Here is a 26846-nt window from a genome sequence, read left to right on the forward strand (position 1 = left end):
CTATTGAATAAATATATCACAATTCATTCATTCTACTGCTGACGGGCATTTGAGCAGTTTCCAGTTTGGGACTATTATGAACAATGCTGCTATGAACATTCCATATATGTCTTTTGGTGAAAATACGTATGCATTCCTGTTGAGTATCTAGAAGCAGAATTGCTAGTCATATGGGTACACGTGTATCAGCTTTAGTAGATAAGTAGTTCCCAAAAGGGTTGTATCAACGGACTCGCCTACCTGTTTTTTTTTTTTTTTTATGTTGGCAACTACCAAAAAAACATTTATTTATTTTATTTATTTTGGAGGGCAGCTGGCTGGTACAGGGATCGAACCCTAGACCTTGGTATTAGTAGCACCATGCTCTATACAACTGAGCTGACCAGCCAGCCAATAATAATAATAAAAAAATTTAAATCTAGGGCCGAGCCCGTGGCGCACCTGGTAGAGTGCTGCGCTGGGAGCGCGGCGACCCTCCCGCCGCGGGTTCGGATCCTATATAGGACTGACCGGTGCACTCACTGGCTGAGTGCCGGTCACGAAAAAAAAAAAGACAAAAAAAAAAAAAATTTAAATCTAGACATTTGCTATCTGTGAGAAAAAGAAAGGAAAAAATTCAAATAATACTGAGCCAAACAACTTATAAGCTGAATAAGAGCCACCAAATTGTGACCCACAAGGGCTAGCCTGTGGCTCAATTGGGAGAGCGTGGTGCTGACAACACCAAGTCAAGAGTTAAGATCCCTTCATCTTTTAAAAAAACACAAACAAAAACAAATTGTGACCCACAAAAACCCACCAAAAACAAACACACACAAAACGATAATATGCCTGAATGGAAATATACCAACATTAATGGCAGCATATGTATGATCTCTTCTCTTTTATATGCTTTTCAATATTTTCTACAATAAACATGTAATAATGGAGTTGGCTTTACTATGCAATGAAAGCCTCAAGAGAAATTTAAAAAATAGGTCAGGGTACAAAATTTTGTAATATTTGCATGTATTCATAAAGACCTAATTAAGTAATGGATATATACAGAAGAGTATAAATATTATAATCCAAACCTTGCTAGAGCCCAGATTTTGATATTTATGCTATAAAACTATCTCACAGAACCTTGGTATAGTTACTGCATCCCCTTCGGTAGAGTGGTCCAAGATAGAACTAATAAAACGTTCCACTCCAGAGTAAAATATGGAATTATGAGTCCAGAGGATAATTCTTAATTTGTAAATATATGTCAAAGGACAGCAGTACTCTGACATTATAACAGCTTAGTACCGACAGCACTGCTCTTCTCTTCCCTTCAGAGACCCACTATAAAATGGTACAGAAGCAACAAAGAAAATTAATATACCCAATATTCCCTTGACATACATAGTTGTTGCTATTACTCCCTAATGGTTACTGCCTGGCATTATTTGGAAGGAGTTACCTTTATTTGAAAAATTATTAAAACAGCCATCACAAACTTATCAGTATCCATTACAAGTGACATGTGAAAATGCTACTATAAAACTCATACTTCCTGTCCTAATCACTGTGTCATTTTCTCTCCTTCATAGCTAGGATTCTTCTGTTGGAATAAGAATACGCCCATGAGATTGAGTACAAACTCAACAGACCTATCTCTCAAGTAATAATGAATATTAATATATAGCCCTAGATGGATTTTTTATTTTATTTTATTATTATTATTTTTTTTTGGAAAATAAAAATTTTATTTTATTTTTTTTTTAAATTTTATTTTGTCGGGCCGAGCCCGTGGCGCACTTGGTAGAGTGCTGCACTGGAGCGCGGCGACTCTCCCGCCGCGGGTTCGGATCCCATATAGGAATGACCAGTGCACTCACTGGCTGAGTGCTGGTCACGAAAAAGACAAAAAAATAAAATAAAAAATAAAAAAAAAAAAAAAAAAAAGAAAAAAAAAAATAATAAATTTTATTTTGTCGATATACAATGTGGTTGATTATTGTGGCCCATTACCGAAACCTCCCTCCCCCTCCCTCCCAACAATGTCCTTTCTGTTTGCTTGTCGTGTCAGCTTCAAGGAATTGCAATTGTTATGTCTTCTCCCCCCCCAGTTTTTTTTGTGTGTGTGTGTGTGTGTGTGTGTGTGTGTGTGTGTGTATTTATTTATTTATTTTTAGCTCCCACTAATAAGTGAGAACATGTGGTATTTCTCTTTCTGTGCCTGACTTGTTTCACTTAATACAATTCTCTCTAGGTCCTAGAGGGATTTTTTAAACCCAAAATAATCTGTTACTTTACAGCTTGAAGATTAGCTAAACTGGAATCTATCTAAGACCACCATCCTGAACACTGATCCCTTATCTCCATTTTCTTCTCTAACTCAAGAAACTACACTGATCTGTATATAATTTCAAACCGGGAAGGCAAAAAAAATTTCTTTCCTTGAGCAAAATAAATAAAAACAGTAAAAAATAAAGTTTCTAACTATTAAGAGCATTCTATCTGAGGTTAAAAATGCTAAGGCTGCAGGGCTGGCCCGTGGCTCACTTGGGAGAGTGCGGTGCTGATAACACCAAGGCCACAGATTCGGATCCCTACATAGGGATGGCCGGCTGGTTCACTGGCTGAGTGTGGTGCTGACAACACCAAGCCAAGGGTTAAGATCCCCTTACCAGTCATCTTAAAAAAAAAAAAAAAAAAAAAAAAATGCTAAGGCTGCTTTAAATTCTAACTGAACTGGTAACCACCATTAACTGGTAACCAAAATACATCTATTCAGCAGAACACTTTGCAAGCTGTACATAAATAATGTTCCTTCCAGGATACATCCTCAAATCATAAACATTATTTTCCATCTTTTCTTTCTCAAGTTCAAATATAATAGGATATAATGGCTTCAGATAACACAATTCAATTAAAAAAAAAAAATGAGGTCTAGACCTGTGGCTCACTTGGGACAGTGCGGTGCTGATAGCGCCAAGGCCGTGGGTTCGGATCCTATATAGGGGTGGCCGGTGCGTTCACTGGCTGAGCGTGGTGCAGACGACACGGAGCCAAGGGTTGCGATCCCCTTACTGGTCAAAAAAAAAAAAAAAAAAAAAAGAGAGAGAGAGACCCCCCCCATCCTAACAATTTTTCCAACTCAAAAGAAAGCTTTCCTTTCCAAGTGAATTTGAGAAGTTCACATCTGTTTGAACCGCTCAATCTATAATAAATACAAAGTTTTCACTCTGAATAACATGAACTTCTACTACTAAATTGGAATGTGAGGTCAAAGTAAGCTATCTGAATTAGACACACACAAATAATAAATTCCCTTTCAGGAAGTACTACATGGGAGGCTGGCCAGTTAGCTCAGTTGGTTTGAATAGCCTTGTAACTCCAAGGTCACAGATTCAGATCCCCATACTGGCCAGCTACCAAAAAATAAAATAAAATACAATAAAATAATAAGAAAGTACACATGACCCTTCGCACTAAAGTATTTTCAATACAAATCTAGATAGGCTACTCAATCAGGTCTTTAAAAAATACATCCTTCTAAAACTAACATTTCTGACATTATAAGCTTAACAATCATTATCTTAAGGAAAAAAAAAAATCACCACATCTTCCACAAACACACTTACAGTTTCATAGATTCACTCACTGTTAGTACTGAAAGAAACTCTAGAGATTGGCAAGGCCAGTAGTCCCCAACTTTTTGAATTTATGCACCCTTATGTAATTGCAAAAGATTTCTTGGAGTCCTATGTAATAATGGTCATACATTTATTATGTCTGGAGAAAACAAATGAAGTTAAAAAACTACTACAAACTGGTTAAGTTTTAAATCACAACAGCATCTACATAAACATTTGAAAAGATCATACATATTTTTAAGACATTACTTTTATAGTTCACAGATAATACCTGTGTGGATGCTAATTATGCAGTGGTCCACTGTCTGACACTACAATATGAGACTAATAGCCTTATTTTACTGAAGAAGACACTAAAGATCATGATAACTTGCTTAAGGTAACACAACCAGTTAGTTGTAAAGCCTAGAATATAACTCAGGACCTAATAATCTTTTTGCTATACTATGTGGGCTTGGTGTTTAATTTCATTTTAAGACTATGCAGAAAGTCACTGAAAAGTTGATAATCATAAATAATATAAATATAACTGAAGTTGATAGTTACAAACAATATAAATATAACTGAAGAGAAGAACCCATTTACAATAGCAACAAGTAGGTGAAATAGGAATAAGCCTAACAAGAAATGGACAAGATTTAAATGAAAAACACTTAAAAATACTACCAAGGAACATAAAAAACTTAAATGGATAATCATTCCATGTTCTTGGATAGAAAAGCCATCATAATAAGGTATTAATTCTTGCAGGGCTGGCCGGTTAGCTCAGTTGGTTAGAGTATGGTGTTATAACTTCAAGGTCAGGGGTTTTCAGATTCCCATACTGGCTGGCCACCAAAAAAAAAGATGTTAGTTCTCCCTAAATTAATCTAAAATGTAATGCAATCTTGATTTGAAAAAATGCCAATTGAATTTTCTGAGTCTAAAGTTAATGTGGAAAAAAATAAATAGCAAGAATGGTTGGGAAATTTCTGAAAGAGTAATGAGGATATACTACAACCTCCTGTAGACATATATTGTAAAGTTATAATAATTTATTTTTTCTTTTATTTTGTTTTTTTGGTGGCTGGCCAGTCAAGGGGATCTGAACCCATGGCCATAGCATTATAAGGCTGCACTCTAACCAACTGAGCTAACTGGCTAGCCAAGTTATGGTAATTTAAAAAGGTACAACTAAGGGCCGGTCCATGGCTCACTTGGGAGAGTGCGGTGCTGATAACACCAAGGCCATGGGTTCGGATCCCTATATAGGGATGGCCAGTTGGCTCACCTGGGAGAGCGTGGTGCTGACACCACCAAGTCAAGGGTTAAGATCCCCTTACTGGTCATCTTTAAAAAAATAAATAAATAAAAGACAACTAGCAAAAAGATTAACAGATCAATGGAACAGGTCCAGAAGATTCAAATATGTCTGGGAATTTACTGTGTGATAAATGGAAAAATATAAAATATTCAATAAATCATATTGAACTACTGTGGGTAGCCATTTGGGAAAAAAAGGTCGATCTTTAAATTCCAGACGGATCAAAGTTTTAATATTAAAAACAAAACACATTATTGCTAGCTGGTTACTCAGTTGGTTAGAGCATAATGCTGATAACACTGGCCAGCTAACATTAAAGTTAGAAGAAAATATGGAAATTTCTTTCTTAACAATCTGAATAGAGAAAGCTTTTCTTTTTTTTTCTTTTCTTTTTTTTTTTCCGTGACCGGCGCTCAGCCAGGGAGTGCACCGGTCATTCTTATATAGGATCCGAACCCGCGGCGGGAGCGTCGCCGCGCTGCTAGCGCAGCACGCTACCGAGTGCGCCACGGGCTCAGCCCGAGAAAGCTTTTCTAAAATGACACAGAGTCTAGAGGTCAAATGATAGGAATGATAAATCCAATCATATAAAATATAATTTCTACAAACCAAAACAACACCATAAACTACTCAAAAGATACACAAATGCTTAAAATTATTTGCAATTCTTAGAATAAAAGGCTAATTTCTCCAACACATAACGAGCTCCAACAGATTAATAATAAAAAGACCACTCAACAGAAAAATATACCGTAAATATAAAGAGACAGTTCCCAGGAAAAGAAATATAAATGGCTTTTAATAATATAACATGACAAGATATTTGACCTCACTTGTACCTAAAAAATTTACAAATTAAAACTACACCAATATACTGTTTTTCATTTATCCTATTGGAAAAGATTAAAAATTTGATAACAGACCACTGATACTCCTTGTGATAGTGGTGAGGCAAACTACAGGACAACTGGGAAACATCCATAAGAATTGAAATTGCACATATCTCTTGATCCACCAATTCCAATTCTCAATATATAGCCAAGAAATATGCTCAAAGACATACAGAATAATATACAATACTCACTGTAACACTGTCAATAATGGGCTGAAACAAGTATATCAGTAAAGTACTGGACAAACAAAAAATTATGGCACATCTAGTACTCAAAAAGAATGAGGCAGCTATATCTGCAATGACACAAAACAAACTAAGATATAAGATATATTAGTAAAAAATACAGACTGTAGAGCAGTGTGCTACAATTCATGTGTTGGGGAGAATATTAAAAAACATATAGGATATCTCTAGGAGGATTCACACAACAAAGAAAATAGTAATTGCCTCTGTGGAAAAAAATGGGCTGAGTGAGAAGAGAATAAAGAGCAAGCTTACTTTTCACAGTATATCCTTTTATACCTTTAGGATTTTGCATTACATAATATATTACCTACTCCAAAAAACAATTTTTAAAAAGTCAATGAAGCCTGGCCCAATGGTAGTTGGTTATAAGAAGTCATTAACATTAGTGTCACTAAAGTTGATATACAACCCCTCACTGCTAAATTTGACTGGCTTGAAAAAAATAAAGTGGGGAGCCGAGTTTCTGGCCAGTTAGCTCAGTTGGTTAGAGCACAGCCTAATAAAACCAAGGTCACAGGTTTGGATCCCCATACTGGCAAGCTGCCAAAAACAAACAAACAAACAAACAAACAAACAAAAGTCAGTGAAGTGAAATATTCAAATACAAAACTGTCAGCTTCTCCTTCCTTGGGACATTAATTATACTGACCCTTGGCCCAGCAAGTGGGAAGAAATCAATATTAGAACTAGATACAGTATGTCAAAGAAAAAACCCTAATCTTCAATTTCTTTATTCCACCTGACATCCTAAGCCTAGCAGAGATAGTCTTCCTGGGAGACAGGATTCTCCAATGTTGAATATATTATGCCATGGACGATCACCATATTTTTGGTCTATTAAAACTGCTGAAGATTGATCAGGTCATGGCTATTGGTAAGTTTACATTAACAACTATTTACTAAGGACCTAGCACTGTCTCAGTATAGAGGACAAGTAATGTGGAAAAACAACATACAAAAATGAGGCTTCTAGTTCAAAGCACAAAAGCTTTGTCAGAAGTACTTCACTACAACCAGCAACTATAAATAAAAAATTGTTAGGCACCCAAATAATTGTTGAATACATAAATGAATTATGAGCTAGGTGCTGGAGATACTGGGCTTCCAAGGTAGACATTACTGTTGACTTTACAGAATACACAGTTGTAGAGCTAGAGCTGGGCCTGAAGTTCACAGACCCCTCCAGCCCGTTCACAAACCTTTCACACACAGGTAGTAACCGGCAAAAAAGTCCTTGAAGACTTGAAGAGAGAATAGTCTTTATTCAACACACACACACGCACGCACGCACGCACGCACGCACGCACACACACACACACACTCTCTCTCTCTCTCTCTCTCTGAGAGTTAGGCAGTCCAAAGAGAAAACTCAGAAACTCAACTGCTACTGCAAAGTCCAAAGAAAGACTGAGCAGCTGCCAGCAGAGTAAACTTGTTCTATTTTTAGACCCGAGCTCTGCCTGCCAGCTCTTCTTCACAAACTGAAGAACAGACAATAGCAACAAACTAAAAAGATACATGGGTGCACATGTGCACTAACTCCAACCACACACTCACTACTTGTTTACAAAAAAGGTGCTGCAAGACCCCCAACCGGACCTAAGGGGGGGGCGGGGGCCTGACTAAATTATTCTATTTTCCCCACAACAGTACATTCAAATTGTGAGACATGCATTATACAATTAAATGAAAATTGTGATAAATTCCACAAAGGAGAAGCACAGGGTGCTAGCCTAATCTAGGAAGATCAGAAAGGTTTTTCTGCAGAAGTGACATTTAAGCATGTTCTAAAGAATAAGGAGCTGCCTTCCAGGCAGAGAGATTAACAATAACATGTGCAAGGCCCTTGGGTGAGCTTCGAACTTTCAGAGACTAGGAAACAATCAAAAAGATCACAGTATAGCTAGATGATACAGAATAAGAAAGAATGTAAAAACAAATGATGCTGGGGAAGTAGGCAAGGCCAGATCACACCTTGTTGAATAAAAATTCAACAATAAAGGAAAAACAATGTAAGTTTTTGATAAGTGACTTCATTAATAAAGACTTGTTTTATGAAGACAATTTTAGCTGCTATGAAAAGAAAGGGTATATTGCTTAGGGATAAACACATATGTAGTAAAAGTATAAAGAAATGCAAGGAAATAATAAATCAAGTTGGTGATTACTGCTGATAAGGAGGACTATAATGGGGGTGGGGTGTAGGATGCAATCAAGTAGGGAATCAGAGGACTTCAACTGAATGGTAACATTTTATTTCTTAAGCAGCAAGGTGGATACACAAGTATTTATTGTATTATTTATTACTTTTTCTGTCTTAAATATCTTATGTTAGATTTTAAAACTAAGAGTGAATGAGGAAAGACCACTTAGAAATGACTAATATAGCCTTAGGAAGGGGTGGCCTGGACTAGGATGGGGAGACTGGAGGTGAGAATTAATTTTAAGAGTCTGGCCTCAGTAAATTGGTGATAGAGCCACTTAATGAAACAGAGTACACTGAAGAAGGTCGAGGTTTAGAGCCAAGATTAAGAGCTCAGTTTGAACTCAATTCAAATTACTTCTGATTATCTCAGTAGAAAAGGTTGAGCAGGCAGCCAAAGATCTAAAAAGGGGTGTGGCCTACAGATAAAAATTTGGGAGTATTCAGAACATATATGGTAACTGAAGCCACAGAATGAATAAGATTAGAGTAAGAAGAGAGGAAGACTTGAGAAAGACCATCAATTAAAGATCTAGCAGAAGAGGTGGCTGGAGGAGACCTGAAGGAAGAGCCAGAGAGGAACAAAGGAAAATTAGAACCCAAGAGGAGAGTATTTTAGGAAGGAAAAATTTGAATCCAAATAAACACCTACTCTGGATGGGCAATTAGAAATCCCAGATCCAAGGATGAGTCAAAGGGAATTCCTTAAAAATGGAGTCTAGCTCCACTTTACTCTGAACATTCCCAAAAGGAATGTTATGACTCATTAGTTAAATAGCAATAAATTGAGTCAAAACTGATAAATCCTACAAAGATGTGGATGAAAATAATTTTTATAACTCTTTGGGAGTTAAATATAGTTTAGAAATTAGAGAATGAGAATATGGGTGGGAGGGGCTGGGTTAGCTCAGTTGGTTAGAGCTCAATAAGAGTTCAGATCCCCATACAGGCCGGCTGCCAAAACAAAACAAAAAAGAATAGGGGTGTGTGAAGTTTATTCCATTTCTATAGAGGAAAAACATCAAAACTTACTATGAAATCCTATACAGTTCTTTGTTTTCAAAGATTTTAGATAATTTCAAGACTGCTAAACCTTTTTAGCATGTTAAAAAGCATTTTGAAAGCAAAAAAGAAAAAAAAAGTGTAGTATTCATCTCTGTATCTTCAATATCTAGATCAGTGCCAGACACATTGATTAAAAAAAAAAGTTTGCAGAATGAATATGTGCACCAGAACACTTTTGTCCAAATTGTGTTGGTGCTACAGCAACACAGCCTCAAAAAATAAGCTTTAACTGAGTGCTCTACTCATTCATTCCTACATTTCTTTAGAAGTAAAATGCTATCTGTGAAAAGATCATCTCACCCTTGTCTTAGGAAAACCCTCTGGGCAACACATTCCACAGCTCTCAAAGATAAAATAACCTCTATTGTCAAGGAGTGCTGTCAGCCAACTGCAGTTTTTGCAAAACCCAAGAATGTATTACTGTATGCCAGGCAGTACTGACTATCTGGCCATTCATTCTTGAGAGCTGTAGAAAATAGCAATGCTCAGACTTAAGGGTAAGATGAACAATACATTTTAATAGGTCCTTACTTCCACACAATCTGAACTCATCAGCTGTAGTAGTAGCATATTTGAAAAACAATAGTTGGCACTTAGCTGGTATTACAGTTCAGAACGGTCTTCTATGCCTAAATTTTAGGTTAATGACATTTGCCTAAATTTATCTTCTCAAACCTGTTCTCAAAGGAATGTTTTACAAAAATAATCCTACCCTCTCTTTGTCCAAATATATATATATATATTTTTTTGTCTTTCTTGTGACCGGTAAGGGGATCGCAACCCGTGGCTTGGCGTCTCCCGCACCACGCTCAGCCAGTGAGTGCACCGGCCATCCCTATGTAGGATCCGAACCCGCGGCAGGAGCGCGGCTGCGCGCCCAAGTGCCGCACTCGGGGCCGGCCCTTGTGCAAATTTTTCTAATTTGAACAGGAGCAACATGTGTTTCTATACAAAACAAGCATGAATTTAGAAATAAGTAATTTATATCCCCAGTTGCATTTAATTATCCATCCAGATTCATTACATTAAAAATAAAAAAACACATCACATTAGTTTTGAATTTATTTATTTATTTATTTTGGCAGCTGGCCAGGATGGGGATCCGAACCCTTGACCTTGGTATTATAACACTGTCTCTAACTCATTAATTTTGAAATGTGAACAAACACTGAATAAAGCAACAGTTTTTTGGAATTGATCACTTTGCTAAATTAGGCATGGAACAAACACTATGTATTTATTGAGACTGATGCTCTGGATTTTAATAATATATATCTTGTAGTCCAAGATGCCAATTACCGAATTGATAGGCAAGCCTGGAGCTGGAGGGGGCTAATCAGAGACAGAACCCTGCATTCCTTCCCTTTGGCTGATTTATACAAATATGGAATAAGAACAAAAATTATTTGGGGCTGGCCAATTAGCTCAGTTGGTTAGACTGTGGTGCTGATAACACCAAGGTCCAGGGTTTGATCCCTGTACTGGCCAGGTGCCAAAAACAAGTAAATAAATAAATACAACACTTACATGACAATATCTATGTTGTTAAAAAAAAAAAAAAAAGAACTTAATTAACAAAGGATAACAGTAGTACTCACTTGTAAGTAAGATTGTTACATTAGAGATATGTAAACTTCTTAAATCCTTTGGATTAATGGCTAAATCTCAATTTTACCTTCATGAACTGAACAAGGAGAAAATTAATGGGTCCTTTGCTCCTTTTCTAAGAGAACTGTGGTGGTTAACCTAGAGCAAGTTGCAAACCAATTCTGAAGTCTCACAACCTAAAAAGTGCTGACTTTTGGAAAAGATGTTTGATATGTTTGTTTGCAATGCTTTGGAAAAACGCACAATGGTTTAAGACAAGTAGTAAACAATATTAAGCCATTACAGATCAGGACAAATATTAACAGAACTTCCATATAACTTCTACGTATTCGCTTCAAAATGCCCTTTGCCTACAGCACTCTGAGCACTAGGGTCTAGCAAAACCTCAGACACATTTGTCTACTACAGCTTTTTACCTTTTACCCAGAAGAGTTAGTGTTTCTTTCATTCTGCCATTACACAGAAATTAAGAAATCCAGAGCAACTGCAATGTACATACACCTCAATGCTAAAATTTAAAAAAAAAAAAAAAAAAAAAAATCAGCAAGCTCAACCCAGTTCACAATATTTTTAGTCAGGAGCTCTGGAATTAATTTTGCTTTCTTTTCTTTCTTTCTTTTTTTTTTTTTTTTTTTTTTGACGGCTGGCCGGTACAGGGTTCTGAACCCCGGACCTTGGTGTTTTCAGCACCATGCTCTACCTATTGGTCTAACTGGCCAGCCCGAGGTGTTCGTTTTTTGTTTTTTTTTTTACAAAAGGATTTGATGCCTAAATTACATTATTAATCCTTTTTCTACAGATATGAATGTACTCCAGTTATGCTGCTTTCGGCTTATCAGGGAAATATAGTCCCTTTCATTTATGTAGTTTGGTGGGGAGGGGAGGTGGCTGGCCGGCATGGGGATGCAGTTTGGTGTTTCTGGCGCCTTCACATGTACTCACTTGAACACGTACACAACGCAAACATATAGTAATTTTAGGCTTATCAGGCATACACGGTAACCCTCATCCAGAACTTACTCAAACTTGATTTACTCGATTTCAGTCTTGACGCTAACAAAACAAAGTACGAGCTCAGTGAAATCCGCCAGTTCTCAATGAACAAAAATTCCCTCAAATGATAAAACCAAACGCTCCCATTTCGCAAAGAAAAAGTAATCCCAATCAAACAAACCCAAGCCACTGCAAAAACAGGAAAGGAAATCTAAACCACACACTCACGCAAACCTTTTCAACTCCAAGCTCCAAACAGCCGCCCACCACACGACTGCCTCCAATCCCAACGTCAGCGCCTTCCCTGAATTTTGAATCTGGAGGCTCAAGGAAAAACAAACCAACAAAACACTCCAAAGTTTCGAGAAGTTGGGAAAAAGTCATTTGAAGTAAAGAGAACGTGTTCATCCAGAAGCGCCCAGCCCAGTCCTCCCGCATCCCCCTCTCCCGCGTCCAGCCCTGGAACTAGGGGTCCAGCTCCCAAACCTCCACGGGAGGCAGCAGCCCTGGCGGGGAGACGGGAGAGAGAGTCCGACGAACCCGCACGCCGCACCGGGACACGCTCGGGGAGACAAAGGCCGGCCCGCGGAGCGCCCAGGCGGCGAGCGGCGGCCCCGGCGCCCCTAACCGACCGGAGCAGTCGTGAGCGCCGCCGCTGCCTCGGGTCCCCGCCCCGCCCCCGGCCCCGGCGCGGCCGCCGTGGCCCGGGTCCTCCCCCGAGCCGTTTCCCTCCCAATTTGGAAATTGCGCGCCTGGGGACAAAGGGGGAGGGCGCGCCGGGACGCGGGCGGCGACGCCCCTCCAGGCTGGGCGGGAAGCCCTCCCAAGCGCTGTCCCGGCCGCGCTCCTCCCGGACCGCAGCTCTCCGCGGCCCCTCTTTGGGCTCCCCGCGAGTTCTCCCGCCTCCCCGGGGTCCCGCCCCTGGCCCGCTTCTCTTCAGCCGGCCCTGGGGCCGCCCTCACCGGGCGGCGGGTTTCCCCGGAGCCGCCTCCTCCGCCGGGCCTCGGCCCGTCCCGCCGGTCGCCGCCTCATGGGCCCCGCGTCGCCATCGCTGTCGCCGCCACCCTCGCGTGTCCTCCACCTCTTTCGCCGCCGCCTTCGCCTCAGTCTCCAGCCCAGGCTGAAGCCACTCCCGCAGTCCCCGCTCGCTCCCGCCGCCGGGACCCGCGGGAGGCGCCTGCGCACTAGGCGCCGCGGTGGGGGCGGGGGCGTCCCGCCGCGGCCTGGGAGCGGGGGGCGCGCGGCTCGTGGCGCTCGGGTGGGAGGCGGCGCCCCGGAGCGCGCGGGCAGCGGCGCCGGCGCCAACTTTCGGCGGTCGCGTCGGCGCGCGCTCCCGGGAGGTCTTGCACGCGGTGGAGGCGAAGCGCAGGTGCGACCCACCCGCCTGGGGTCTGGATCCCGGGTGGGCGCAGACTTCGCTTCCGGGTAGTTCGTTCCTCCAGCCTGATTCTTGGGAGGGCCGGGAGTGCCCCTTCGGCAGTGCCTTAGTTTGAGTGAGTTCCTAACGGCGCTGTAAGGACACGCCCTAGCTGGGTATCCCGGGTTTGTTCAACGAGCCTCGGAGTTGTCCTAGGTGCGCTCGGCCAAGGCCTCGGTCCATGGTAACGCGGGATGCTGATGCCCCGGGCGAGGTCCTGCTCTACTCGAGGATCCTACGGAACTCAGTGGGTCGGTTACCCTAGTGTCTTTGAGTCGTGGCTTTTAGAGACGGTCGAGATGTTTTTGAGGCCCTGGACTTCTTGGATTAGCAAGACCCTGTAAGCCATTTCCTCTTAACTCCTTGAATCCCAGCAAGATCCCTTTCAAAGGACTTTCTGAAAACTTGCATGCATAGGCATCTCTAGTTTTAAACTGCCTGGTAAGAAACTTAAAATTCCCCAAATGTAGAGTAACAAAGGAAGGCTTACTAAAGAGATGGGAAAGTACTTACTTTATATAGTGTCTGGCAACTCCTGTGCTCGAGTTAGCTCATTTGAGCATCACAATACAAATGGATAGGCTTTTATTTTGCCCTTTTGACCAGAGCGAAAATTAAGCTCTAACAAGTGAGGTGATTTGCTGCAGGTCACACTCCCCCTGACCCAAAGCCAAGCCCTGAGAGCTAGTCCAGAGGTTGAAAACTTGAGTGCTGGCCTTGCCGCCCACCGATCAGTTTGGCCAGTATGGTGTTTTCCAAAAATATGTATTAATTGTCAAAATGTTTAAATCCAGATTTCTGGCTTCTCCCTAAAAAGTAAAAAACGGCTCACTTTGAGCCTTTTATTTTTCACATGGCAACTACTTCTGAGTAACATTTGTTTATTCACAGCAGACAATGTCCTCACTCAGCTGTTTGAATCATTTACATTTCCTGCTTGGCCTCTAAGTATTTAAGTACTTCTTCCTACACTGTGTCAAAAGACAAAACTACAACAAATTTAAGTTGAAGATCTCAACTGTCTTTAGTGCAATTCTAGAATCAGTCAACATGCCATTCTATAAAATAGATATAAGTGTTCCAATGAGCTGAGCAGAGGAGGTTGGTTTTGTAGACAGGAAAGGCTAAAGAAAGCAGAAGCAAGGAACAAAAAGCAAATCGGTCACTTAAAAATTTCTTTCCTTGTAAGGTGGAGACACAGAGAACAATAGAAAAATAACTGACTAGGTAACATCAGGGGCTGGCAGGTTAGCTCAGAATATGGTGCTGATATTACCAAGGTCCAGGGTTAGATCCCAGTACCAGCCAACCACCAAAAAAAATCAGATTGATTACTTAAGGCAGAGGGAACTTTATTATCATATCTATGGAATATTTAAACTGGCCTGTTTGGGGAGGTGGCTGTTTTCTCTTTCTCCTTATTTCTTAGAAGTTAAGACCACAACCTAAATGAGGTAGAACTTAGCAGGGGTGACTCCATTTTGGTTTTTAGTCTTGGTCTTTTGGGTCCTGGTACAGTAACTTAGTTCAAAACAATGGCCTCCTATAATTTTTATTTAACACTTGCCACGTCCCAGCCTACATTACCACTCTACAGATGTATTTAAATGTGAAAACCCTGTAAATACATGGAAATATTAATGAAGAACATGTGAGTTTGTCCAAGGGTTGTGGGTTATTGTCAAGCTGATTAACATTGTCTCCCCCCACAACCACATTTGTGTAGCTTTAAAAAAAAAAAATAAAATGTTAACTTAAAATAACACAGGAGGGCCGGCCCGTGGCTCACTCGGGAGAGTGCGGTGCTGATAACACCAAGGCCCCGGGTTCGGATCCCATATAGGGATGGCCGGTTCGCTCACTGGCTGAGTGTGGTGCTGACGACACCAAGTCAAGGGTTAAGATCCCCTTACCGGTCATCTTTAAAAAATATTTAAAAAAAAAATAAAAATAAAAAATAATAACACAGGAGACAACATCGTTGTGCGTGTTGACTAAAATATTAGAACTCTCTCACAGCCTGCTAGTGCAAACGTAAATCGGTACAAAACACTTTCGAAAATTATTTGATCATGTATACTGTTGGGGCTCAGAAAATGGTACCCCAAAGTATGGTGGTTTGGTATGTTGAGTAATTTGAACTAAAGGAGTTTGGAAGACCTCAGAAGCAGCCTCTTTTTTTTTTTTTTTTTTTTTTTTGTCTTTTTGTGACCGGCGCACTGGCCATCCTTATATAGGATCCGAACCCACGGCGGGAGCACTGCTGTGCTCCCAGCACTGCACTCTCCCGAGTGCGCCACGGGGTTGGCCCAGAAGCAGCCTCTTTTTGACCTTCTCCTGCCTTCCTGCTTTTCATCCCTCTTTGTCCCCAAGCATAGAATTCCTCTTCCGCAAGGCGGATCATAGGAGCGAGAATCCTTCTCCCCTAAAGTAAGTCAAAACCTGGAAATGTCACTTCTCCCTTCTTCCTTGTAGACCCTCTTTGCAGAGGAATTGCGTCCATCCCCTGGAGGAAGGACTGTTGTACAGAGAGACCAAGAAGAATCTGAACTGACAGGCCTTGCTGGGTTTCCTCCCTCAGTCTATTACTGTCAGATCATACCCTTTTAGTCCAATCACATTTCTATCCAGCTGTTCATTCTATGTGAAACTTAAGCATAAAAACAGTTTTCCCTGGGTCTTTGGGGGTTCATTTCTGTTACATAAAATTTTGATTAAATAAGTTCATTATGTTTTTCTCTTTTTAATCTGTCTTTTGTCATAGTAGTGTTGGCCATGACCCTTACAATGGGCGAGGAAAAGTATCATACCTTTCCACCCTACACTGCTAAAGCTGAACCTATGAGTACACTATGACTTTGAGATTCCATGGAAATTCCACAGACATGTGTACAAATGTTCACCAAAGTACTTGTACTAGAGTATTTATAGCAGCAGTATTTTTAATAGCCAAAAAACTGGAAACTACCCAAAATACACATCAACCATAAAATGGATAGATAAATTGTGTTATATTCACATAATGGTACATTACGCAGCAATGAGAACGAACAACGGTACAATTACACACAGACGGGTGATTCTCACAAAAGTTTCCATTTCTATAAAGTTCAAAAACAGGCAAAATTAATCTGTGCTATTAGAAATAAGGATTGTGTTGTGTGAAAGGAGGGACGGTTAGAAGTAAGGACAGTGGTTACCTGGTAAACAGAACAGTTACTTTTGGGGTGGGGGCTGCTCCTGTTCTGTTCTCGATCTGAGTGCTGAATACAGAGATGTCTTCAGTTGGTACACTGAGCTGTGTCAAAGGATAGAATTAAAATAAATTTAAAGATCTCATTTGGCTTTATTCTGATTCTACAATCAAGCAACATGTTATTCCATAAAATAGAATAAGTGTTCCAATGAACTGAGCAAGAGGTTGATTTTATAGACAGAAAAAGGGCTGAAGAAAGCAGAAATAACAAAGCAGATTGGTCATTTCAAAGTTACTGTTCTTGTAAGGTGGGGGACACGAAGACAGAATAGAAAAATAATTGACAGGGGCTGGCCAGTTACCTTAGTTGGTTAGAGCCTGGTGCCAATAACATCAAGGTCTAGGGTTCATCCCTGTACTGGCCAGATGCCAAAAACATAAATAAAATAAAATTTAAAAAGTAAAAAAAGCAACTGATTAACATTAGGCTATCTCTTTTGTGTAAGGATTAAGGCATGGGGAATTTTATTATTTTATATATATATATAAAATATATTTATATATAATGTGTGCGTGTGTGTGTGTGTGTGTGTGTGTGTGTTTTGGCAGCTGGTGGGTACAAAGATCAAACCCTGCCTGGATCTTGGTGTTTCTTCAGCACCACTCTAACCAACTGAGCTAACTGGCCAGTCCCCCATCCCCCCAATTTTGACTTTTAGTCTGATCTTTTGGGGCCTCATACAGGAACTTAGTCTAAAAAAATGGCTTTCTGTAATTTTTATTTAGCAGCTATATCCTTTTTTTTTTTTTTTGCTTGTTTTCCTTTTCCTTTTTTTTTTTTTTTTGTTTGTTTTGGCATCTGGCTAGTATAAGTGTCCAAATCCTTGACCTTGATTTTATAACCACTCAGCCTGAGTTGCATACTTTTGTATACTTTTCTGTGGCAATATTAAGACTTCAATAAAAACCTTTAAAATGGTGTTAAAACATTTGATTACTACAGTGCAGCCTTGTAACACCAAGGAAAAAGGTTCAGTTCTCCCTACCGGCCAGCACACACACACAAAATTTTTTATTACATCTATGTATATATATGAATAAATAATACATATGTAAATAAATGTGTGCGTGTATACACACAGACGAGGGTACTTCTCAAAGTTCGTGGAAAAATGGGATTAAAAGATATGAATCTTTCCAAGAACTTTTTGAAGACCCCTCATATATAAAATTAAATGTTTATTAGGTACTATCTTCCTATAAATTCACGAATGGACCTACCAGGAAGTCTTCCGTTCTTTTACCAGTGCCCATTCTTCATGGAGATTGTGAACAATATACTTTCTAAATTTGTTACCTTATTACCAAGCAGCCCTGACTCTCTTCTGGTACAGCAATCTTTTAAAGATGGTAAAAATGAGACCCAAGGAAGTAAAGTTGTTTTACCTATAGATGGTTTAAAAACCAGAAATATAACCTAAGTCTCTTTTCTCCAAGTCAGGACTCTTCTTTCTGTTCTCTATCACTTTGCCAGCTAGTGACAACCTTTGTTCCCATTACAGGTGGGAAACTGAGGTCAGAAACTTAAGCCAGAGGCTCTTGGGCCTGGGCATTCACCAGGATCCAGAGCAAACCAGTGTGTCCACTAGAATGAGAGCTCCCTGAAGGCAGGGGCACTGCGTCCCAGCAACAAGGACAGAACCCAGCACATAGTAGGTACTTAGGAATTATATGCTGAGTGAACAAGTGAATGAAGTCTTGCCATTCCTAGAACAAAAAAACACGGGCTACTGGAGGGAAGGGAAAAAAAGTCCCAAACTTAAACAGGGAAATGGGTCTGGTTTCCAGCCTCTGGCAAGGAGTGGTGGAGCTGGGCGCTGTGAGAACCACTTCACTTTCTATTCACATGGAGCCCAGGAAGGAAAGGATCAAAACCCAATTTGAGAATTTGAGAGTCGCCCTGGGACTCTGTGGTTTGGGAACAGTAGGACCAATTTGAAAGTTACAATGTGTCACTATTTCCATTACACATTTTCCAGGGTCCCCACTTAGCTGGTAAACTCAACAGATTCCACCATCTTGGAGGATAGAAACAGAGGCCCAGAGAGGTAGGATTTGAGAATGCTCACTTGACAACAGAGTCCTGCCTGCCTGCCCCAGACTGGCTGGATAATAAGGAAGAATTGTTAAGATTCTTGATTACTGCTGGTGGTAGGGGAATATTAGTAGCACAAACCACCACTAACTCTCCGCTAATCCCCCACAGTTTTGGTTAACCTGTGGGATACATTACACTACTTTTCCCTGCCCTTTCCCACAGAGATGTTGGCTGAAGCAGATTCTTTTGTTGTCAAAAATTTTTTTTGAATAGGTAATAGAAGTAGTATGGAAAGAACAGTAAGACGATCCCCACCAGGTATCTCTCAGGAGAGCCCTTTTAACAGTGTTCTCCTGTAGGAATGCTGGATTTTAAATTAAGGTCAGTTTCTTTGCAGGAGCGAAGGGTAAATATGTGCAATAGTTGGGGGTGGGAGTAGGAGGTTGGGGAGAGTTAAGACCTGCTCTGGTACCACTCACTGGGCAAGGACTTCTGGACAAGCCCAGAACACAGTGTGCTGGCCCAGGACCGACCCTGCGTAGGTGAGAGGCAGTGGGGTAGGAGCATACTTCTTGAATGTCTGGAAGCCCTGGGTATAAAAATTCACTCTGCCCAGCTATTTGTACTCATTTATTTGTATTTTTAAGATGGTTGTGAGAATGAGATAGTGAAATGTATATGAAATCCCATTATAAATTATGTTTTCATTGTAAAGTGATTGATAGTGGTTATTACTATTGGTTGGGAGGCTCAGCCATTTACTTGCTGTGTGGTCTGAGTAAGTTACTTAACCTCTCCGAGCCTTGGTTGCCTCATTTGTAAAATGGAAATAATGAGATCTACCTGTTGGGGCTGTTGTGGGGATTAAATAAAATATGTAAAGTGCCTAAATCTTGCAGGCTCTCAAGACATTACTCCCTTCCCATAGTGCATTTTAGAGGAAGCCAGGTAATTTGGGTATTCAAAAGCACCCAACAAAAGGACCTTAGCAAAACATTTTAAATCTCTGGAGCACGCATTCATCATCTGAGGCAGGGGTCCTACTGTTGTCTTCTGCAGCTCAGAGAATTGTTCCTTCACAAGACATGATTCTATAATGTCACCATTATTACAGTCTGATTCAGCCTTCCAATCACCATTATCCATGCCCTCTTAAAATCTTTAAAAATACTTGAACAGTCTCCCCTGAAAGATTAGAGGGTACCAAAGGCAGTTTCCCAGACCCACGCCTGTGGATCTCGGGGCTGTCCTTGGACAAATGCTGCAAGGTCCTTGGAACCCAATGCTAGTTTTTAAAAGAAGGGGTGTTATCCTCCTTCCCAGACCCCTTCTAGAGGCTGCCTCTGTCTAACCATGTTATCTGGAAACTTCCATTGCTCATACCTGTTCCTGTTCTTCTACTCTTTGCCCCTCAAATCCCCCAGACACTATTATATGGCTTAATGTTTTCCCCCCTGTGATTCTCCCAGCCCTTCAGCCTGGTTCCTTTCTATCCCAACCCCAACTGGGAGTGTAGCCTATTCCTTGTCTAGTTCATTCTTCATCATGCCCTCACTCACAGCTCTCATTAGCTCAATGCAAAAGCTACATTTCCCTCTGCTGTCTGGTCACTGGGCTCCCTTGGGCTATATATAGCATAGCTGTGCCTCAGATTGTGTTGAAGGCTTCAAGAGTTAGTCCCCCCGCCCCCATCTGTTCATCTTCAACACAATAGGGAAGCTTCTAGTTAGGGAGAAGAAGCCCAACTAGATGGGGGGAGGGTGTGCTGGGGTGGGGAGGAGGATGAGAAAGGCTGTGCTGAATTTGGGACCACAAAGAATATGGTAACCTTCCCACCCATTGTCAGGGACTTTCCGCTTCTCTTCCAGCCTGCTACCCATTCCCTGCCACTTGCTCATTCTGGAGGAAGAGGAGCAGGCAGTATACAGGGGAATTCTAACAATCATCCTATTTAACACTTACAATAATCCTTTGGGTAGATGCTACATCCACTTTACAGATGAGGACACAAACCCAAGATCGAGTGTCATAACCAAATATTTAAGGTGACTTTTTGTTGTTGTTGTTTTTATGGCTGGCCAGTATGGGGATCTGAACCCGTGACCTTGGTATTACAAGGCTACACTCTAACAAACTGAGCTAACTGGCCAGCCCAATAACCAAATATTTACAGTGGCCAGTCTATGGCCTAATTAATCTCACATCTGACTCTAGCCTACATTAAATGTCTGCATCATTAATTGGACCCCTGTAAATCAGAACTTCTATTCATGTAACCTGATTTGGAAGAAAAAGAGGTTTACTAAGCAAATTACTAATGTAGTAATCCTTAAATGGAAACAATTATTAAAGACTTGACATACTGGGCCGACCCATGGCGCACTCAGGAGAGTGCGGCGCTGGGAGTGCAGCAGTGCTCCCACCACAGGTTCGCAGGTTCGGATCCTATATAGGGATGGCCGGGGCGCTCACTGGCTGAGCGCGGTGCGGCCGGTCACAAAAAAGACAAAAAAAAAAAAAAAAAAAAAGACTTGATATACTAACAAAAATGACGCTATCATAATTTTATCTTTTTTGGGGGGTGGGTACAGGGATTTGAACCCTTGACCGTGGTGCATAATTTTATCTTATTTGTTTACTAAAATAGGACTCTACAGAATCCGTTCCTTGAAATTTTAGTTACTGTATGTTCTCACAAGTTTTTAAAATAAAAGGCAATTTTATTTCTTCTATTTCAAGATTTCCCTTGCACTTTACATACATTCTCCCAAGTTAATCCAGAGCAGTGAGATTTGACTTTAGGAATGGTTGGAAGGCTGGTCCTTCTCTCTGTCACTTACTGAGAACTTTAACCGAGCCTCAGTTTTTCATCTGTGAAATGAGAATATTAATAGTACCTATCGCACAGTTATCGTGAGGATTAAATAAAATAATCTACATAAAGCAATTAGTGTAGTCCTTGGCCCATAGAAGGTGCTCAGTAGATCGTATAAACTATTATTTCTCAGCTGTGGGCTAAGATACTGTGGGAACAATATAATCTCAATAGAGAAGCTGAACTTCACTCTCCATAGCTTGGCCCGTGTTCATCAAAGGACTTGGAGTTGATCCTGACTCCTGCCCCGTCTAATCCAGACATTTTCATCGCCCCCCATATCTAGCCTAGACCAATAAAGGCATATACCATCCATCTCTTGAGAATTCAGGCTACTGTTGGGACCTGGAGAGGCAGCACAGGAGGGAGTGTGTGTGAAAGACCTGGAGGACAGTTCCCATGGACGTTGGGGATATGTGAAGGCCCTGGGGAGTTGCTGTGACCTTGAGTCTCTTCCTAGAGCAGCGAGGAGAGAAAAGAAGGACATCAGCTGCTGGACAAACTTCCAAAAAAAAAAAAAGCTGTTTAGGACAGACACACAGGGCTGAGAGTAATCTAAGGAAGGATCGAAAGCCTGGGATGGACCAAGACTCTCCATGCCGTACCCTGATCTTTCTCCATTTGCTTAGCAAGTACTTTTTCTTCTCCTAATCAAGGGTGGCGTGATTGATTAGCATCCCTAAGCTTCAGTATCATTCCGGAGAGGGTTTTAGCTTGCCAGCCCCCTGGAGGTCAGTACCGCAGTTAGGAGTGCAAACTTTGGAGCCAGCCAGACCTGGGTTCAGATGACACTGCCATGTAGCAGCTGTGCATGCTTCGGTAAGTCATTTAGCCTCTCTGAAGCTCAGTTCCTGCTCAGTAACTGCTACTTACCATATGGATTAGTTGAGAGGTCTGAAATATAGATATTTAGTAAGAACAGCGTTAATGCCAGTCACTGTCATGCTTGTAACTTGAGTGAGAATCACTCCCACAGGCAGTGTGAAGAGGTCTGGAGACGTGAGGGAAGTCCCTGTTGTTTCGACCTCCTGGACAAATCTCCTTGGTCCAGAAAGCATCCGTGAAGGACTCAAGACCAAGACCAGAGAGCCTGTCTCCCACAATCAAGGTATTTTATTTGCACATCGTTTCTAAGTGTGCTTGAGGCAGTTTATTTATTTTATTTTTAAAAGATGACCAGTAAGGGAATTTTTTTTTTTTTTTTTTATAAAGATGACCAGTAAGGGGATCTTAACCCTGACTTGGTGGTGTCAGCACCACTCTCTCCCAAGTGAGCCACGGGCCGGCCCCTGAGGCAGTTTAACTTGGGGAAGAACCCAGGCTCTCTGCCCATCCTTGCTTCTGTAACTCCATCTCAGTTCTCTACATCAAGCCAGTCTCTGATCCAGCCACTTACGTCCACAAGAATTAGAGGACTGAATCTAGTCAAAGACTCTTCTCTATCTGGTCTTTCATTACTTTCCAGTGCCTGGAGCTCCGGCCAGGAACTCGGCAGATGGGGGGTTAAGACTGATGCCCTGTCCTATCCCCTCCCCTATCTATCCCTGACTTCAAAGTCTCTGTAAAGCCTAAGTCACTGCTTCCCTGACCCCATAGTGGCAACTCTATCATCAGCTCTCAGCTGGTTCAAAACAGCAGACATCAAGCCCAGGACCGGCTGCTCACGCTTCTTTCTAGCAGTCTCCTAGGGTAAGCACCAGCATGCTGAGGACCTGTGGGGCCTCCAGTCCTTGATTTTCCAGGAGAGGAGGAGAGGCAACTAGTAATGGATAACTCCAGCAGGGAGTGTTTGGCCAATGGTTAGACCCAGAAGGCATTCCACTGGCAGAACCCCTGGCCTCAGGACCAGTACTCTGGGACTCCATCTGGTTTATGATCAGAGCAGACAATTTACGGGGGTTAGCAAATAGAGCAATAGAGGTTCCCAGCTCAGAGAGTGGTAATTAATTGTGAAGAACCTAGAAAGAGGTGACCTGGAAATGGGAGCAGATCAGGGACCAGAATTTGTTCCTTTAATATCAATGAGCAAAATATACACAAAATTATACCCAACCCATGTCCGATCATTTAAATCTCTGGCTCTGGCGATTTGGTAACCAGTGACATAACATTGTCTGAGATGCCTCTGGATTCCTGGGGCCAGATCCTGCTCTGTAGCTCCCTCAGGAGCAGCCATCACAGACCCAAGGCCAGTGGGTCCCCAAGGCTCAAGGGCTGTTTCTCTGATGCTCATCTTTTTTTCAGCTGTTTTTCTTGGCCCCAGGATCACACCCATAGAGATGCAGATGAGGAAGGGAGAAGCAGAGTAAACAATGAAGTCCGAACGAGCTGGGGAAGACGCAGATAGTAGGAAGAGATAGAGAAATGGCACTAGTGGCCTAGCTACCTGAGACAGGATATCTGGGACAGCTTTTCAAGCAGAGGCTGTGCTGGGCATGGTAAGAGAGAATCTTAGCAGGTAACCCCCCTCCTTTCCACTCCAGAATCAGGAATATCGGAGTTCTTACTATGGGTGCCTTCTTCTAGGACTGTGCTGAAGCCTAGGAGCCCCAGCTGTTAACATCTGTATCCAGGATCATGTCTGCTAACAAAGGCTGGTGGGTGCCGACTGAGGATGAGGACAGTGTATCTGAGAGGTTCCTGAGGAAGACCCGGGAGTCTCCACTGGTGCCTATAGGTGAGTAGAGAAAGAAATATGGGGAGAGGGGAGCCTTCCTCTCAGAAACCATGTCTCCTGGTCCTTTCAAAGGAGAATGAAGCAGAGGTCACAAGTGGACCTACCTACTTAACAAATGAACCCACAGCAAAGGTGCCAAGGGACAAACCCTTACAGTGAGGGAGTCTGGATGGGTGGAGGTAGTGGCCAACTCAGTACATAGGATATGGGGATACTTGGGGCACCAACACCAGAGTCAGGATGGGGCCAGGTGAGCAGTCTGGGGTCTCCCATGGCTTCTTTCCTCAAGGCCCTGGGAGATTAGGAAAGTAACTGTACCAGGATGTGGAAGCTAGCTGTGGTTGGAGAAGGGCCCAGAGCAGAGCTAGGAGTGGGGGGCAGTCATAATGATGGGCTATTTATATACGGGAGGGGGTGTCACTGGAGGGAGGCAGCCACTTTGAAAATGCCATTGAGGGGAAACAACTTAATATTTCAATGAAATCCCCATCCCCTGTGAAGCTGCAGGAAAGCAGCTGTTTATCCAGGTGCCCAGCCTGCCTAATGAGGTATCTCTCAGGAGATCACTGTACTTGGTGGCTGAGGCCCAGGGTTCACGTTCTCTGCCTATAGGTTTAGGAGGCTGCCTGGTGGTGGCAGCATACAGGATTTACCGGCTGAAGGCTCGTGGTTCCACGAAGATGTCCATACATCTGATTCACACCCGACTGGCAGCACAGACCTGTGCTGTGGGTGCAATCATGCTAGGTGAGTAGTTTGGTGGGGTCAGAGTAGGACGGGAACAAAACAGATTAGGTGAAGTCTGGCGAAATCAGTTAAAGGAACCATGACCCAAGTCCCTGTTCTGTATATGAGGTTCCACATCAACTCTTTGGTGAAGCTCCCACAGAGATGTTTTCAGGGTTCCCTGTTTAATCTTCTGTCCCAGGCCTGTCGGGATGGTGCACAGTGTACTTTCATGACAGTTAGCTCTAGAGGTGAGAAAAACCATGCAGTAGAACCCATACTGGATTTCGCTTACTCTCTCAATCAAAAAGCAGACAGCTTCTTGCTGTGTGACAGTGGACAAAGCTCTCTCACTGAGCCTCGGTTTCCCATGTATAACATGACAATAACTACCCCCTACTTGCCTACTTCACAAGCTACTGTGAGGTTTCTCAGATATATAATGTACATGGAAGTGCTCTGTGAACCATCAGATGGGTTGTTTCCTGACTGCATGGTCAGGTGCTTGGAGCAGCTGTTAGGACCAGGGGCAGAAAGATGAGCAGGGAAGCTGGACTCAAGGGAATAGCCAGGGCTGAACCCCTGGGACACCCGGGGGAGAGTCTGAGGACCGGAGAAGGGTTCAATGTCAAGGGGCGTTCTTCCTTCTCCTTCACATAGGAGCTGTGTACACCATGTACAGAGATTACATCAAGAGGACAGTACAGGATACTGGAGAGAAGTAGGACTCCTAGAGGGGCTGGGGAAGCCCCCCCAACTCAATCCCTGGTATGTTAATAAAGTCGTTCTGAGGAAAGTCAACAGGCTCTTCTTCATGGGGGAGAACAGAGTGAGGGATTGGTGGTGGCTGGGGAGAGACTTCAGAGCCAAAGGCGGGGTACTGAAGTGCTCTGACCCTCACCTCTGGGGCAAGGGCGACTCTTAAGGGGCAGTGGTCTCCTAAGGAGATGTACTAGGCCTCTAATCCCAGGAATCCCAACTCCTAAGGCACCTCAGGTCCCACCCACGAACATCATGAAGTGGGATGGGAGGCTGGGAGCAGTAAAAGGGCCTCGATGCTCATGGGAACACTGAATCAAGAGGCAGGCATTCCTCCCCCCATGGGCTGCTTCCCTGGGGACACAGGCAGGAAGGCGGCTGCAGCTGGAGCAGAGGCAGTGAAGCCTCACGGGAGAAGACATATATCCAGAACGGAAGCGCTAGGACTAGACAGGGCGGGGCTGGGGGTTGGTGGGGGATGAAAGGAGCAGAGCAAGGCAGAGGTCAGAATGTTCTGTTCACTTACAAACCATAGCTAAGGCAAACTTATAAAATATAAAATTCCACACGTAAATCCTGTAGTCACGGCCCCTCGGGGTTTCATCCCCTTCTCCTTCCCTGAGCCCAAGCTCCTCTGTTCCCTGGGAATGGAGCCAGGTAGAGACCACAGAAGGAACCAGGAGGCCAAATGCTCCTCTCCTGCTGGGGCTCTGGGTTGGAAGTCTGCAGGTTGTTCAAGATGGCAACAGCAGCTCTCAGGTACTCTCTGACAACATGAAGGCCAAGTCACACGCGGTCTCAGCTTCAAGTCCAGGGGCTGCGGCCATGGCGGGGAGCAGAAGTTGCCATGCGTCCCTGCACTCACATGGGGTAATTGAGCACAACATCCTGTTTGGCGAGCTCCAGCAACATAGGATCATCGAAGAACTTGCTGATGCTCACGTCTTCACTCAGGCCCTGAAGAGGACAGGGCAAATCCAAGAATAAGCCTTCTGTGTGGCTGACTGAGCCGGGGGCTGCCCCAGCCTGTGCTTCAGGGGGAGACCGGTGGAGGCTGGAATGCAGGTGGGGCTGTTTGTCAAGAGCCCTGCCTTTGGGGTATCATCACAGTGGAAGAGAAGGCCCTCCTTTCCCAGCCAGACTGGGCCCTAGGTCTGGCTGC

General features: G+C 42.7%; 2 protein-coding genes across 4 annotated transcripts in view; one reads left to right on the top strand and one right to left on the bottom strand.

The window, feature by feature from the left end:
• Positions 1-22259: 22259 nt before the first annotated feature.
• HIGD1B (HIG1 hypoxia inducible domain family member 1B) lies at positions 22260-25716 on the top strand. 3 transcript variants are annotated; one of them, XM_063081216.1, is made up of 5 exons: positions 22260-22341; positions 22499-22630; positions 24049-24199; positions 24812-24946; positions 25586-25716. In XM_063081216.1, exons 3-5 carry the CDS (start codon positions 24100-24102, stop codon positions 25648-25650), a joined length of 300 nt encoding a protein of 99 aa, XP_062937286.1. In that variant the 5' UTR covers positions 22260-22341; positions 22499-22630; positions 24049-24099; the 3' UTR covers positions 25651-25716. The 3 variants fall into 3 exon arrangements, with proteins under 3 accessions (XP_062937286.1, XP_062937287.1, XP_062937285.1); XM_063081217.1 differs by lacking the exon at positions 22260-22341 and adding an exon at positions 23119-23211 and having other exon boundaries at positions 22596-22630; XM_063081215.1 differs by lacking the exons at positions 22260-22341; positions 22499-22630 and adding an exon at positions 23774-23960.
• A 468-nt stretch (positions 25717-26184) lies between these two features.
• The window catches only part of EFTUD2 (elongation factor Tu GTP binding domain containing 2), a 36663-nt gene continuing 36001 nt past the window's right edge, over positions 26185-26846 (bottom strand). The window contains exon 28 of the mRNA XM_063080325.1: positions 26185-26641. Coding sequence (XP_062936395.1) covers positions 26546-26641 — 96 coding nt within the window. The 3' untranslated portion in view covers positions 26185-26545. The remainder of the gene's footprint in view (positions 26642-26846) is intronic.

The sequence above is a fragment of the Cynocephalus volans genome, chromosome 16, assembly GCF_027409185.1.
Source record: "Cynocephalus volans isolate mCynVol1 chromosome 16, mCynVol1.pri, whole genome shotgun sequence".
Lineage (NCBI taxonomy): Eukaryota > Metazoa > Chordata > Mammalia > Dermoptera > Cynocephalidae > Cynocephalus > Cynocephalus volans.